This window comes from Harpia harpyja, chromosome W (genome assembly GCF_026419915.1).
Source record: "Harpia harpyja isolate bHarHar1 chromosome W, bHarHar1 primary haplotype, whole genome shotgun sequence".
Lineage (NCBI taxonomy): Eukaryota > Metazoa > Chordata > Aves > Accipitriformes > Accipitridae > Harpia > Harpia harpyja.
In genome coordinates, this window is record NC_068968.1 from 5,842,182 (window position 1) to 5,856,815 (window position 14,634).

At 46.8% G+C, this 14,634-nt stretch overlaps 1 protein-coding gene across 1 annotated transcript; it reads left to right on the forward strand.

The window, feature by feature from the left end:
- The first annotated feature begins 10,340 nt into the window (after window positions 1-10,340).
- Window positions 10,341-12,360, forward strand: LOC128136103 (uncharacterized). Its single transcript, XM_052775224.1, has 2 exons — window positions 10,341-10,362; window positions 10,628-12,360. The coding sequence occupies exons 1-2, from the start codon at window positions 10,356-10,358 to the stop codon at window positions 12,343-12,345; spliced, it is 1,725 nt and encodes a 574-aa protein (XP_052631184.1). The 5' UTR covers window positions 10,341-10,355; the 3' UTR covers window positions 12,346-12,360.
- The last annotated feature ends 2,274 nt before the right edge of the window (window positions 12,361-14,634 follow it).

Below are 14,634 nucleotides of genomic sequence, written 5' to 3' on the forward strand. Positions count from 1 at the left end.
TGCCTCTTCGTCTTTCCAGGTCATTATTGCCAGTGAGTTGGCATAGGACGATGGTGCGCTCCGTACAAACTTCCGCCACATGGGTCGTGTGCATTGGACTTCGTCTGGATCTTTGGGTAATTGTGGGTTGTCCGGATCATGATGAATTGTCTCTAGCACAGCTAATTCCCTCAGATATTGGATACCTTTTTCCATGGTTGTCCACTTGCTTGATTGACATATAACATCTTCCTTAAAGGGGTACCTTTCCTTCACACTTGACAGGAGTCGCCTCCAGAGGCTGATGGCTTGTGTCCCTTTTCCAATTGCCTTGTCAATGCCACCTTCCCTGGCAAGCGATCCCAGCTGCTTGGCTTCCCTACCTTCTAATTCCAAGCTATTAGCCCCATTGTCCCAGCATCGGAGGAGCCAGGTGATAATATGCTCACCTATACGGCGGCCAAAATCTTTTCGCATATCCCGCAGCTCACTCAAGGATAGGGACCGGGTTATTACCTCTGGTTCTGCCTCTTCCTCCTGTTCCCGTGATGACCCTGGTTCGCCTTCATCCTTCGCTAAGCGAACTGATTTTTTTGTATATTTCTTTTTCTGTACGGGGGCAACTGATACTGGTGCAGGTTGGTCCACTGGTTCAGTTGCAGTACCGCTCGCCGGGTCTTGGATAACCGCAGTGTCTGTTGCCAAGGTTTGGGTAGCTGCTGTGCTCGTTGCTGGGGCTGGAGGGACCTCAGTGCCCGTTGCCGAGGTTTGGGTAGCTGCCGTGCTCATTGCCGAGGCTGGAGGGGCTGCAGTGCCTGTCGCTGAGGTTTGGATAGCCACAGTGCTCATCGTTTTGTTGTTAGGTCCAGAGACCTTCTCTTCCCCTTGAGGGTACTGAGTGGTGTCGAACAGGGCTCGATAGGCATGGGCCAGGCCCCAGCACGTTGCAGTAATTTGTATCTCTCTGGAGCTGCCGGGGTGACAGCATACCTTTTCCAAATATTTTACTAGTTCTTCTGGATTCTGCACTTGTTCAGGGGTGAATTTCCAAAACACTGGAGGTGCCCACTTTCCTAGGTACTTGCCCATACTACCCCACACACCCTGCCACTCATAATTATCCAGCCTTGGGGCAGATCTCTGGGTGATTTTCTTAAATAGTTGTTTAACCTTAAATGAGAGCTGAACCACATTCAGAAGCATGCTAATTCCTAGCAGTAGGGCTAGGACCGTGCTGGTCCCAACATCCCAAGAGTATTCAAATTTTTCAAAATTCTCAAACACCATTGTAACTGGACTGAAGGAGAAAGGAGAGGGGAAGAAAGGTATCCCACCCATAGACTGGTTTTCCAAGGAGGAAAGGTAAATGGTATAATTATTAATAGTTTCCCACAGATGGCTTCCACAGTATAAAGGTGACAATGCTGGGTGCAAGTACCGGATTAATCCCACAGCCGACGACTTTATCATACCATAAACCAGTGTTATACAATACATCAAAGCGAAAACCTTAATCCACCTCCCACGGATGATAAGCAGCAGAAGAGGGACTACATACAGCAAGCGAGGTGATACATAACAGAACTTTAAAAACCAGAGCAACAACTCTAAGAACACATAAATCAACATAATGACCAGCAACTATTAGACCGATATAATGAATGCTTATAACAAATTTGTTTTAACAAGCTCTGGTCAGGTTTGTCGTTATCTCAACCCTTCGTGCCCCACGTTGGGCGCCAAAAAGGACTGTCGTGGTTTAACCCCAGCCAGCAACTAAACACCACGCAGCCGCTCACTCACTCCCCCCCACCCAGTGGGATGGGGGAGAAAATCGGGAGAAGAAGCAAAACCCGTGGGTTGAGATAAGAACGGTTTAATAGAACAGAAAAGAAGAAACTAATAATGATAATGATAACACTAATAAAATGACAACAGCAATAATGAAAGGATTGGAATGTACAAATGATACGCAGTGCAATTGCTCACCACCCGCCGACCGACACCCAGCCAGTCCCCCGAGCGGCGAATCCCTGCCCCCCACTTCCCCGTTTCTGTACTGGATGGGACGTCACATGGTATGGAATACACCGTTGGCCAGTTTGGGTCAGGTGCCCTGGCTGTGTCCTGTGCCAACTTCTTGTGCCCCTCCAGCTTTCTCACTGGCTGGGCATGAGAAGCTGAAAAATCCTTGACATTAGTCTAAACACTACTGAGCAACAACTGAAAACATCAGTGTTATCAACATTCTTCGCTCTGAACTCAAAACATAGCACTGTACCAGCTACTAGGAAGACAGTTAACTCTATCCCAGCTGAAACCAGGACAGGGGTGGATTCGATGACCCAGCTCAAATGCATCTATGCCAACGCACGCAGCATGGGCAATAAACAGGAGGAGCTGGAAGCCATTGTGCAGCAGGATAGATATGACTTAGTCGCCATCACGGAAACATGGTGGGATGACTCCCATGACTGGAGTGCTGCAATGGATGGCTACAAGCTCTTCAGAAGGGACAGGCAAGGTAGAAGAGGTGGTGGGGTGGCTCTTTATGTTAGGGAATGTTTTGACTGTTCAGAGCTACACGATTGTGATGACAAGGTGGAGTGCTTATGGGTGAGGATGAGAGGGAAAGCCAATAAGACAGATATTGTGCTGGGAGTCTGTTATAGACCGCCTGACCAGGTTGAAGAGACGGATGAATCGTTCTACAAGCGGCTGGCAGTAGTCTCAGAATCGTGTGCCCTTGTCCTCGTGGGGGACTTTAACTTTCCAGACATCTGCTGGAAATACAACACAGCAGTGAGTAAACAATCTAGGAGGTTCCTGGAGTGTGTGGAAGATAACTTCTTGACACAGCTGGTGGGTGAGCCAACCAGGGGAGGAGCCTTGCTAGACCTGTTGTTTACGAACAGGGAAGGACTGGTGGGAGGTGTGATGGTTGGAGGCCGTCTTGGGCTTAGTGACCATGAAATGGTAGAATTTTCAATTCTTGGTGAGGCAAAGAAGGTGGTCAGCAAAACCACCACTATGGACTTCTGGAGGGCTAACTTTGGCCTCTTCGAGGCACTGGTTGAGAGAGTCCCTTGGGAGACGGTCCTGAAGGGCAAAGGGGTCCAGGAGGGATGGACATTCTTTAAGAAGGAAATCTTAATGGCTCAGGACCAGGCTATTCCCATGTGCCGCAAGTCAAACCGCCGAGGAAAACGACCGGCCTGGCTGAATGGGGAGCTTTTGCTAGGACTTAAGAAAAAAAGGAGAGTTTATCATCTCTGGAGGAAAGGGCGGGCAACTTGGGAGGAGTACAGGGATCTTGTTAGATCATACAGAGAGAAAATTAGAAAGGCAAAAGCTCAGCTAGAACTAAATCTGGCCACTATCGTAAGGGACAACAAAAAATGTTTTTACAAATATGTTAACAGTAAAAAGAATCCCAAGGAGAATATCTTTCCTTTAATGGATACAGAAGGGAATGTAGCAACCAGTGATGAGGAAAAGGCCGAGGTACTTAATGCCTTCTTTGCCTCAGTCTTTAATAGTGAGTCCAATCATCCTCAGGGTACTCCATCTCATGAGCTGGAAGGTAAGGATGAAGAGCATAACATACCCCCCTTAATCCAGGAGGAATTAGTTAGGGACCTGTTACGCCATCTGGACACTCACAAATCTATGGGACCTGATGGGATCCATCCAAGAGTACTGAGGGAACTGGCAGAGGTCCTTGCCAAGCCACACTCTATCATCTATCAGCGTTCCTGGTCAACAGGGGAGGTCCCAGAGGACGGGAGGCTTGCCAATGTGACTCCCATTTATAAGAAGGGTCGGAGGGAGGATCCGGGGAACTACAGGCCTGTCAGCCTGACCTCGGTACCGGGAAAGATTATGGAACAGTTTGTCTTGAGAGCACTCACACGGCAGCTCCAGGATAAGAGGGGGATCAGGCCCAGTCAGCATGGGTTTACGAAAGGCAGGTCCTGCTTGACCAACCTGATCTCCTTCTATGACCAGGTGACCCGCCTAGTGGATGAGGGAAAGGCTGTCAATGTTATTTTCCTAGACTTCAGCAAGGCCTTTGACACTGTCTCTCATGGCATACTCCTTGAGAAGCTGGCGTCTTGTGGCCTGAATAAGTGCACTATTCACTGGGTGAAAAACTGGCTGGATGGCCGAGCCCAGAGGGTAGTGGTGAATGGGGTGAAATCCAGTTGGCGGCGGGTCACGAGTGGTGTTCCCCAGGGCTCGGTGTTGGGCCCTGTTCTGTTTAATATCTTTATTGATGATTTGGATGAGGGGATTGAGTGCACCCTCAGCAAGTTTGCAGACGACACCAAGTTGGGAGGCAGGGTCGATCTGCTTGAGGGTAGGGAGGCTCTACAAAGAGATCTGGACAGGCTGGATCGATGGGCTGAGGCCAATTGTATGAAGTTTAACAAGGCCAAGTGCCGGGTCCTGCACTTCGGTCACGGCAACCCCATGCAGCACTACAGGCTTGGGGAAGAGTGGCTGGAAAGCTGCCCGGCAGAGAAAGACCTGGGGGTGATGGTTGACAGCCGGCTGAATATGAGCCAGCAGGGTGCCCAGGTGGCCAAGAAGGCCAACGGCATCCTGGCCTGTATCAGGAACAGTGTGGCCAGCAGGAACAGGGAGGTGGTTGTTCCCCTGTACTCGGCACTGGTGAGGCCGCACCTCGAGTCCTGTGTTCAGTTTTGGGCCCCTCACTACAGGAAAGACATTGAGCTGCTTGAGCGTGTCCAGAGAAGGGCAACCAAGTTGGTGAGGGGCCTTGAGCACAAGTCTTATGAGGAGCGGCTGAGGGATCTGGGGTTGTTCAGTCTAGAAAAGAGGAGGCTGAGGGGAGACCTTATCGCTCTCTACAACTACCTGAAAGGGGGTTGTAGTGAGGTGGGTGTTGGTCTCTTCTGTCAGGTGTCTGGAGATAGGACAAGAGGAAATGGCCTCAAGTTGAGGCAAGGGAGATTTAGGTTAGATATTAGGAAAAATTTTTTTACTGAGAGGGTTGTCAAACATTGGAATGGGCTGCCCAGGGAAGTGGTTGATTCACCATCCCTGGAGGTATTCAAAAAGCGAGTGGACAGGGTACTCCAGGGCATGGTTTAGGAGGCATGGTTAATGGTTGGACTTGATGATCTTGAAGGTCTTTTCCAACCGAAATGATTCTATGATTCTATGAATTCTTGCTCGAAGAAATGTAGGCTATCGACTTACCTATGAAATGTCTGTACTTCTGTTTGGAAGGTTGTTTTGGCTTTGTGTGGCGTGGGTTTTTTTGGTAGCGGGGGAGGGGCTGCAGGGGTGGCTCCTGTGAGAAGCTGCTAGAAGCTTCCCCGGCTCCAAGTCGGACCCGCCTCTGACCAAGGCCGTCCCAATCAGTGACAGTGGTAGCGCCTCTGGGATAACATATTTAAGAAGGGGAACCTACAGTAGGAGAGGGGATTAGAATGTGAAACACCTATGCAGATACTGAGGTCAGTGAAGAAGGAGGGGGAGGAGATGCGCCGGAGGAGGGGATGCCTCTGCAGCCCATGGTGAGACGGCAGGCTGTCCCCCTGCAGCCCATGGAGGTGAGTGGTGGAGCAGATGCCCACCTGCAGCCCGTGGAGGACCCCACGCCTGAGCAAGCAGATGCCTCCGAAGATGGCCGTGACTCCATGGGAAAGCCCGCACTGGAGCAGTCTGTGACTGAAGATCGGCCTGTGGAAAGGACCCATGCCAGGGAAGTTCGTGAAGGACTGGAGCCCACGGAAAGGACTCACATTGGAGAAGTTTGTGGAGGACTGTCTCCCGTGGGAGGGACCCCACGGTGGAGCAGGGGACTAGTGAGGAGTCCTCCCCCTGAGGAGTGTTTCAAAGAATCTAACTCAATAGTTTGATTAACTATTAAGTAGGTATTCTTTATTGGCAGCACTGGGTGCACGGGGGATCGCTCCACCTATCATGCATGCCATCAGGCCTAATTGTGCAGGTTAAGTACATGTTCTTGATATGGGGGGCTAGAAATTTTAGGAGAAATATATCAGCATGGTTACTTATTTTAGATATAGGTAAGGGTTTTAATGATTATGGTAAAGAATGGATTTGGGTAGGAGCTGTTTAATGATTATCTAACTTATAATAAAGTTTCAATGGCAATAGACATAGTTCAAAGGGATGAGGGACAATGATTAATGTATATGGTGTTGTAACCAACTGAAGCAAGAGATAGTTCCTGATGAGAAGCAGGAGTCGACCGCAAGAACTAGCCAAGATCGGCCACACAGTTTGAACAGAAGCCAAAGGACGACTGCGCCTGTGCAGAAGCAAGAGGTAAAGAGTTCATCGCGAGGAAGACATACGGCCTTCATCTTTACAACCACCACAAGGAGGCATTGCACAGGCTCAGTTAGGAGGGACTTAGGGAAATGACTTCTTGGGACTAATTTTAATATGAAGCGGGGATAGATCATGCATATGTATAGGCGTATTGGGAAATCTTATGTATATGTAACACTTGACTGTTTAAATTTGAAGTAAGTTGCCGCGTCAGGTGCGCACGACTTTGGTGGGACTACCCCCCGTGCTGCCCAGCGCTGAATAAACATACCTACTTCACAATCTCACTGATTGTGGAGTCCGTTTCCGCACGTCAGTTTGGCGAGCCAGCCAGGAGACTCTCTGCTCGGCTGCGGGACCGACTGCGGAGCGGACGCCCCTAGGCACGCCCCGAGCACTTTCCTCGGAGGAGCCTCCGCTGCCAGCCGCTCACCGCGGGAGCAGACAACAACCTCCTGAAGCCGCGGACCAAACGGTATGTGTCACAGAGGGAGCCTGTAAAAGTACGGGCCGGGGCAGCTGGTAAATCGCGCAGAGATGTCTGGCGTGCAGCGTAGTCCCCGTATGGGAGGAGGGTACCCTGTATGGTAACAAGGGGGGATTTGCTGACCGATAGAGCGGCCACCAGCGATCTTGGGGGTAGATTGAGCAAATCCGGGGTGACCGCTGCATCCCAGTATCGGGAGCCAGGACGGACCTGTCGATGACTGGTATATAAGAGGCAGGAGAAGGGTAAGCGCACCCCCTCGCAATTGCGCTTGGTACATTTTTGGGGTAAGTGGACCCCCTCGCAATTGCGCTTGGTACATTTTTGCAGCTGCTGAAAGGTTGTCAACTGGAGCTATGATTGTATGATGTGAATGTTTGGAAATTTATGTTAAAGATTTTGTGTGTGGGTATGTAGAAATGTTTTGTTGAAATTTATATGTATATATTTGTTGATGTGTAAATGTCTATATGTCTTAATGGAGGATTAGAGCGAAGGGAATCACTTCATCAGTGGTTTGGGCTTGAACCTTGGGAATATTTAAATGACGGAGGGCATTAGATAAGAAGGGAGAATGAACAATTTTATTTAAAAGGGGCATATGTGACTCCTGCTGGCTGGCAAGTAGCTTTGCATTGGGAACAACCTGGTTTAAATATATCCCAAGATCCCACGCTTGGTGGACAAATAGGGGTGATTCCCTGTTTTGTGTGTGGACTTGTAATTAGACTATATAATAACTGGCATCCGGCATGGGTTTTGTTGAAGTGTAAAATCTGTGGAAGAAGGTGGTATTGTACATCTGGTAGACGTAAGCCTGGATGTCCTAAGTGTTTTCCCCAAATTTCACGTTTTTACGGTTGGGAAAGAGCTCACCAAGAATTTGAGATAGTGAAATTGGTGTGTGGAAGGGAGAATTTAATTCCGGAAATTTGGGATGTGTGGGAAGAAAATTGGGAAAAGACTGTAAGAAGGTGCAAGAGGCGGTTTGCTTGGAAACTAACTAAGAGGAAAAATAAGAATCATTAAAGAACAATATTACAAGATGGGAAATGGTCAAGGGGGAATATTAAGGAAGAGCCCTCTGGGCTATGTGCTTGCACACTGGAAGGATATTGTTGGAACGGGGGGCACAGAGAATAAAAAGACTCTTATTAAATATTGCACTCAATGGTGGCCGTTGTATAAGCTAGAAGGTGATGCTAAGTGGCCACTTAATGGGTCAATAGATTATAATATTCTATTACAACTAATGCTGTTTTTAAGGAGAGAAGGAAAATGGGATGAGGTTTCATATGCAGACATGTTTTTCACCCTCCGAAACCATCCGGAGTGGCAAAGGGACTGTGGAATGATACCCCCACAGGACCCATGGTGCTTGCACTTGAGCGAGAGAATGGCAAGGAGCTTAGAGGTAAATTGAGGCGGTGCTGTTCGGCATGTAGTATTGGACAAAGATGTACAAAGACCAATAAAATTCATCAGGTACCAGAACAAGATCTAACTGATTTGTTTAAGCCTCCCCCTCAATCACAGGAACAGGATGCAGACTCGGATAGAACTCCGACCCCCCCGGACAGCCCTGTATCTTCCCGTACTAGGAAGAAAACTACCTCAACAGCTTTACAAGCACCTCTCCGAGAGGCGGTGAGGCCGGATGGTGGGACGATGTTAATCAAAGTACCTTTTTCTACTGCTGACCTAGGGGAATGGAAAAAGGTTGCAAAAGATTATAGGAGTGATCCGGTAAGTGTAACTAAGCATTTCCAATTTATTGTAAAACAGCATAACCCTGATTGGAAGGATATACAGCTATTATTGGAATACCTGACTGAGACGGAGAAACAGCTGATTTTAAAAACAGCAGGGAACTTAGCTGAAGATCATTATAAGATTACAGGAGGGGACATTAAGGAATATTTCCCTCTCCAAGATCCAAAGTGGGATGTTAATAGATCTGCACATATGGAAAGACTGCAGGGGTATCAGGATTGGATTACAAAAGCAATGGAGAGGGCAATCCCCAAAACTATAAATTGGTCAGCTTTATATGCAGTCAAACAGAGTCCTTCTGAGTCTCCATCCAAATTCCTGGATCGACTGAGGGATGTGATGCGCCGCAGCACACCACTGGACCCTGGGTCAGAGGTAGGAATACAACAATTAGTTTCCCTGTTTTTAGGGCAATCAACAGGAGATATCAGGCGTAAACTTCAAAAGCTACGCCCCACTGAGGGCCAGAATTTGGAAATATTGTTAGATGAGGCACGGAGAGTATTTAGCAACAGAGAAGAAGGGTATAGGCAGGGGCAAAGAAAATTAATGGCTGTTATCCAAGAAGAAAGAGGAAGAGGGCCTAGACGAGATATACCCCGACTGGACAAGGACCAATGTGCTTTGTGTAAGAAATTTGGTCATTGGAAAAAGGAATGCCCAAAGAATAAGAAAGAAAATCAGAGGGCTCAAACAGGAAGAACGGTAGCCCATGTGAAGGAAGATTGACGGGAACCTGGGGAATCTACCCTAGCAGATCCACTGGTTATAGTTAAGCCAGGGAAAACACAACAAGAGGTAGAATTTTTGGTAGATACGGGAGCAACATACTCAGTTTTAAACCAAGCCTTGATGCCCCTGGGAAATTATTATGTTATGGTAAAAGGAGCGACTGGCCAAAGTGAAAAGGTGTATTTTTGTAAACCTTTGGAATATAAATTAGGGAAACAATGGGGCATTCACAAATTTTTATATATGCCTAATTCCCCAAAGGCACTTTTGGGAAGAGATTTGTTGGAACAATTGGGAGCAAAAATTGTATTCGAAAAGGGAGAAATTACTTTGGAGGTGAAAGATCAGCAGTATATCCAAATATTGAGCTTAACTTTAACCAATCTTCCCCTAGAAGGAAGCATTAACGAGGACATCTTAAACCAAGTGTACCCAGGGGTATGGGCTACCGATGTACCTGGGAGAGCGAAAAGTGCTCCACCTGTTGAAGTTAGGATCAAGGAAGGCCGAAAGCCAGTAAGAATTAAACAATATCCCCTAAAGAAGGAAGACAGAGAAGGAATCCGGCCGGTGATAGAAAAATTTTTGCAGCTGGGACTACTAAAAGAGTGTGAGAGTCTGAATTCAATACCCCTATATTACCTGTTCGGAAGCCCGATGGGTCATATCAGGTGGTCCAAGACTTACGGGCGGTGAATAAGATAACTGAAGATCTTTACCCGGTAGTGGCGAACCCATATACCCTGTTGACCGTATTAACACCTGAATTGACTTGGTTTACTGTTTTAGATTTGAAGGATGCTTTCTTTTGCCTCCCTCTCCATGAAGCCAGCCAAAAATTATTTGCATTTGAATGGGAAAACCCCAAGAGTGGTCGAAAGACCCAGCTCACTTGGACGGTGTTGCCACAAGGATTTAAGAATAGTCCTACCATTTTCGGCAATCAGCTTGTGAAAGACTTAGAATCCTGGGAAACCCCGTCTGAGGAGGGAAAGCTGTTGCAGTATGTGGATGATATCCTGATCGCCACCAAAACAGAGAAAGATTGTATGACATGGACGGTGAGTCTGTTGAATTTCCTGGGACTCCAGGGATACCGGGTATCCAAGAAAAAGGCACAGGTAATGCAACACAAAGTGAATTATTTGGGCTATGAAATTAGTGTGGGACAAAGAACTTTGGGACAGGCCTGTAAAGAGGCAATATGCCAAACTCGGAGACCTCAGACAGTAAAAGAGTTACGGACTTTTCTGGGAATGACGGGGTGGTGCCGATTGTGGATCTATAATTATGGATTGCTTGTTAAACCACTGTATGCGTTGACAGCCACTGAGCAGAAACACCTTGAGTGGAACAAGGAGACCGAACGAGCCTTTGAGCTACTGAAAAAGGCTTTGATGTCGGCCCCAGCCTTAGGACTCCCAGATGTGAGTAAGCCATTTCTTCTTTACTCTCACGAGAAGCAGGGCATTGCCCTGGGAATATTAGCACAAAACCTGGGTCCATATCGACGGGCAGTTGCCTACCTCTCTAAGCAGTTAGACGCGACTGCAAAAGGTTGGCCTGGATGCCTGCAGGCAGTTGCAGCTGTAATACTGAACATACAGGAAGCCCGAAAGTTTACTCTGGGCCAGAAAATGACTGTTTTGGTGTCTCACACAGTATCAGCAGTACTGGAAGCAAAGGGTGGACACTGGCTCTCTCCACAAAGATTCCTGAGATATCAAGCTATATTGGTAGAGCAGGATGATGTGGAGATTGTAGTCACTAACATTGTCAACCCAGCTTCTTTTCTCAGCGGGAACACAGGAGGACCGGTACATCATAACTGTTTGGAAACCATCGAAGCAACATATGCAAGCCGCCCAGACCTGAAAGACAGCCCCATGGAAAACGGGGAAACTTGGTTCACAGACGGAAGCAGTTACGTCCTAAATGGTAATCGACATGCGGGATACGCCGTCACCACCAGCCAAGAGGTAATAGAATCAGGGGCTTTGCCCATGAACACCTCCGCACAGAAGGCAGAAATAATTGCTCTAACCCGCGCCCTGGAATTGGCCCAGGGCAAAGTTGTGAACATTTATACAGACTCAAAATATGCCTTTGGAGTTGTACACGCACATGGAGCAATTTGGAAGGAGAGAGGACTATTGAATTCCCAAGGGAAAAATATCAAACACGCAGAAGAAATTCTGAAGTTACTGGAAGCTGTCCAGCTCCCTAAGAAAGTAGCAATTATGCATATTAAGGCACACCAGAAAGTGAGCTCAGATTTGGAAAAAGGGAATGAGCTGGCAGACAGAGAGGCAAAACAAGTGGCCAAAACAAAGGTAAAAACAGAAGGGGCTTTAATTCCTGATAGACAAATCTCCCTAAAAGGTAAGCCAGAATATACCAGGGAAGATCAGAAGCTTATTACAGATTTAGAAGGGTCATATAATGAAGAAGGATGGGCTCATACCCCACAGGGAAAAGTAATCATTCCCTCTTGCTTACTGTGGCATCTGGTTCGGGAGGAACATGGGAAAAGGCATTGGGGAACAGAGGCTCTGTATAAACATTTAATAAGAGAAATTGTGGCTAGAAATTTATACACCATGGTGAGACAGGTGACTCAACAGTGTGATCTTTGCCTTCAGACTAATCCTAAGAATACCCCCAAACCAGAAATGGGCCAGATTGGAAAAGGCAATGGGCCTGGACAACAATGGCAAATTGATTTTACAGAACTTCCAAGAAAAGGGGGGTATCGATATTTATTGGTATTAACTGATACCTTCTCAGGTTGGCCAGAAGCATTCCCAACAAGAACGGCTAAAGCTCGGGAGGTAACTAAAATACTGGTACAAGAGATAATACCACATTTTGGGGTTCCAGCAACCATGTCCTCTGACAGAGGACCACATTTTGTCTCAAAAATAGTACAACAAATTAGCCGCCATTTGGGTATAGATTGGCAGCTTCATACTCCATATCACCCCCCAGTCGAGTGGTCAAGTGGAAAAAATGAACCACTTAATCAATCAAACAGCAAATTGTGAAATTAGGACAAGAAGCAAATTTGACATGGTCTCAGTCTCTCCCTTTAGCCCTTCTGCGTATATGAACAAGACCAAGGGCGAAAGAAGGACTGAGCCCCTTTGAAATCCTGTATGGACAACCCTATGGGATACAGAGAGGGGTGTCTGTACAAGCGGGGGATGAAATTATGACTTCTTACATGGTAGCATTAGGTAAGCAACTTAATAAAATCAGGAAGCATGTGGTAGGGACTCGAGGGAGAGGTTTGGATGGGCCTGTACATAATATACAACCAGGAGATTATGTGTATATAAAGTCTCTTACAGAAAAAACTCTGGAGCCACAGTGGGAAGGACCATTTCAAGTATTACTTACCTCCTTCACCGTGATTAGGATCAAGGAACAGAGCACCTGGATCCATCACACTAGGGTGAAGAAAGCACCCAAAGGACAATGGACTTCACAAGAAAAGGGACCTTTGAAGCTCAAATTTGTGAGACATAGATTGTCACGCTCCTGAGTTGGACCTTGCCCAAGGGGCAGGCTTGGGATTGAAATACTTATTTAAATATGACAGAGAGTATCTTGAAAGTACTAAATTTATCAGACTATTGGGTATGCAATTCCCTTCCTCGGGGGGACATGGAACTCCCCTTTTTAGGAATCCTGACCACGAATTGGACATCTTTTACTAGGGACAGGCAGACAGGAATGGATCATGCCCTTATGGAAAGGGAAATACCCAGCAGGGACCCAGCTTTGATCTGGAGGTACCTGACCCTAAAGAGGTCTTAATTACCAGCCGTTGCCTAAATATTACTGTTAATATTTGGGGAGACATGGATAATTTTAGCCTTGCGGAAAATCTGGGAACTTTTGATAAAGGAAAATTAGAACGTCTTGGACTGAACTTAACTATCAGTTTCTATTATATCCGGAAACCAAAGAGAGGGCCAGGAAGGAGGGGGCGAGGACAAGACAGAAGGGAGCCGCATCTCGGTCCAAGATGCAACATAGGGCCCGGATACTGGTGGCTCTGTGGGGATGGCAGGGCCAGAAAGAGTTTACCCCAGAACTGGAAGGGACACTGTGTTCGGGGGTACCTCACACCTCAGACCAGTATATTCGAGGGAGCTTCGCCTCCCCGAGGGTTTTTGAGAACACCTTGGCTCCATGTAAAACGGACTGAAAACCCACTAATTATTCGAGGTACTGGGTACCATAGTTTTGTCCGATGGTTAATCCCCTCTTTAGGGGTAAGCGAATTGGAGAAAGCCATCATGAATATATCTGCTACATTGGAGATTATAGAATATGCTACAACTGATGCGATTTGAGGGCTGCAACTGGAAATACAATCCCTAAGTAAAGTAGTACTCAAAAATAGAATGGGATTGGACATGCTTTTAGCAAAAGAAGGGGGCTTATGTGTAGTTATAAACCAAACTTGCTGTACCTATATCAATCAAAACCAACAAATTGAAACAGATCTTGAAGAGATATGGGAAAAGACTAAAATACTACATGAAGCTTCCCAAGATGACACTTCTTGGGGCTTGACAGGCATATTAGAAAAATTAACCTCCTGGTTGCCAAATTTGGCATGGTTGAAGCAATTGTTTGTCACTATAATAATCATCATTCTCTTGCCTGTGGTCCTTTGCATAGTGGTTTGATGTGGTTTTTGGTGCTGTAAGAGTACAGGAGACTCTTACAGTGAATGGAAGAAAAATCAATTATGACGGAAACTCGAGTCCAACAAATACTTTGAGAGGATGCTAGATAGGGAAACAATGTATTAGAAGTACTAGGATTAGATGTAGTAAAAGAATTTACTATTTTCTAGAAAAGGGGGGACTGAGACAAGGGGAGTCAAAAGAATCTCAGTAGACATAATAAAGGGGGATGAGAGATGATGTTTAGCGCTTACATTGTTGAAATTAGCTGAGGCAGAGACAGTCCTTGATAAGAAGAACTGGCCCCAAGAACCAGCCAATGAGGCAGAGACAGTTCCTGATAAGAAGCAGGAGCAGGCCCCAAGAACCAGCCAAGACTGGCCTTGCGTCTTGGGTGAATACCAAGAAATCACTGAGCCTGCGCAAGAAAAAAGGTTACTAGCGGTGACGAAGAGGAGTCATCTATCTTCATCTCTGCGACCACCAGACGACCACCATAAAGAGGCACTGCACAAGCACAGTTGAGAGGAGACTATGGAAATGACCTCTCGGAGCTAATTTTAATATGAAGCAGGGATAGGTCATGCATATGTATAGGCGTATTGTGAATATGTAACACTTGACTGTATAAAC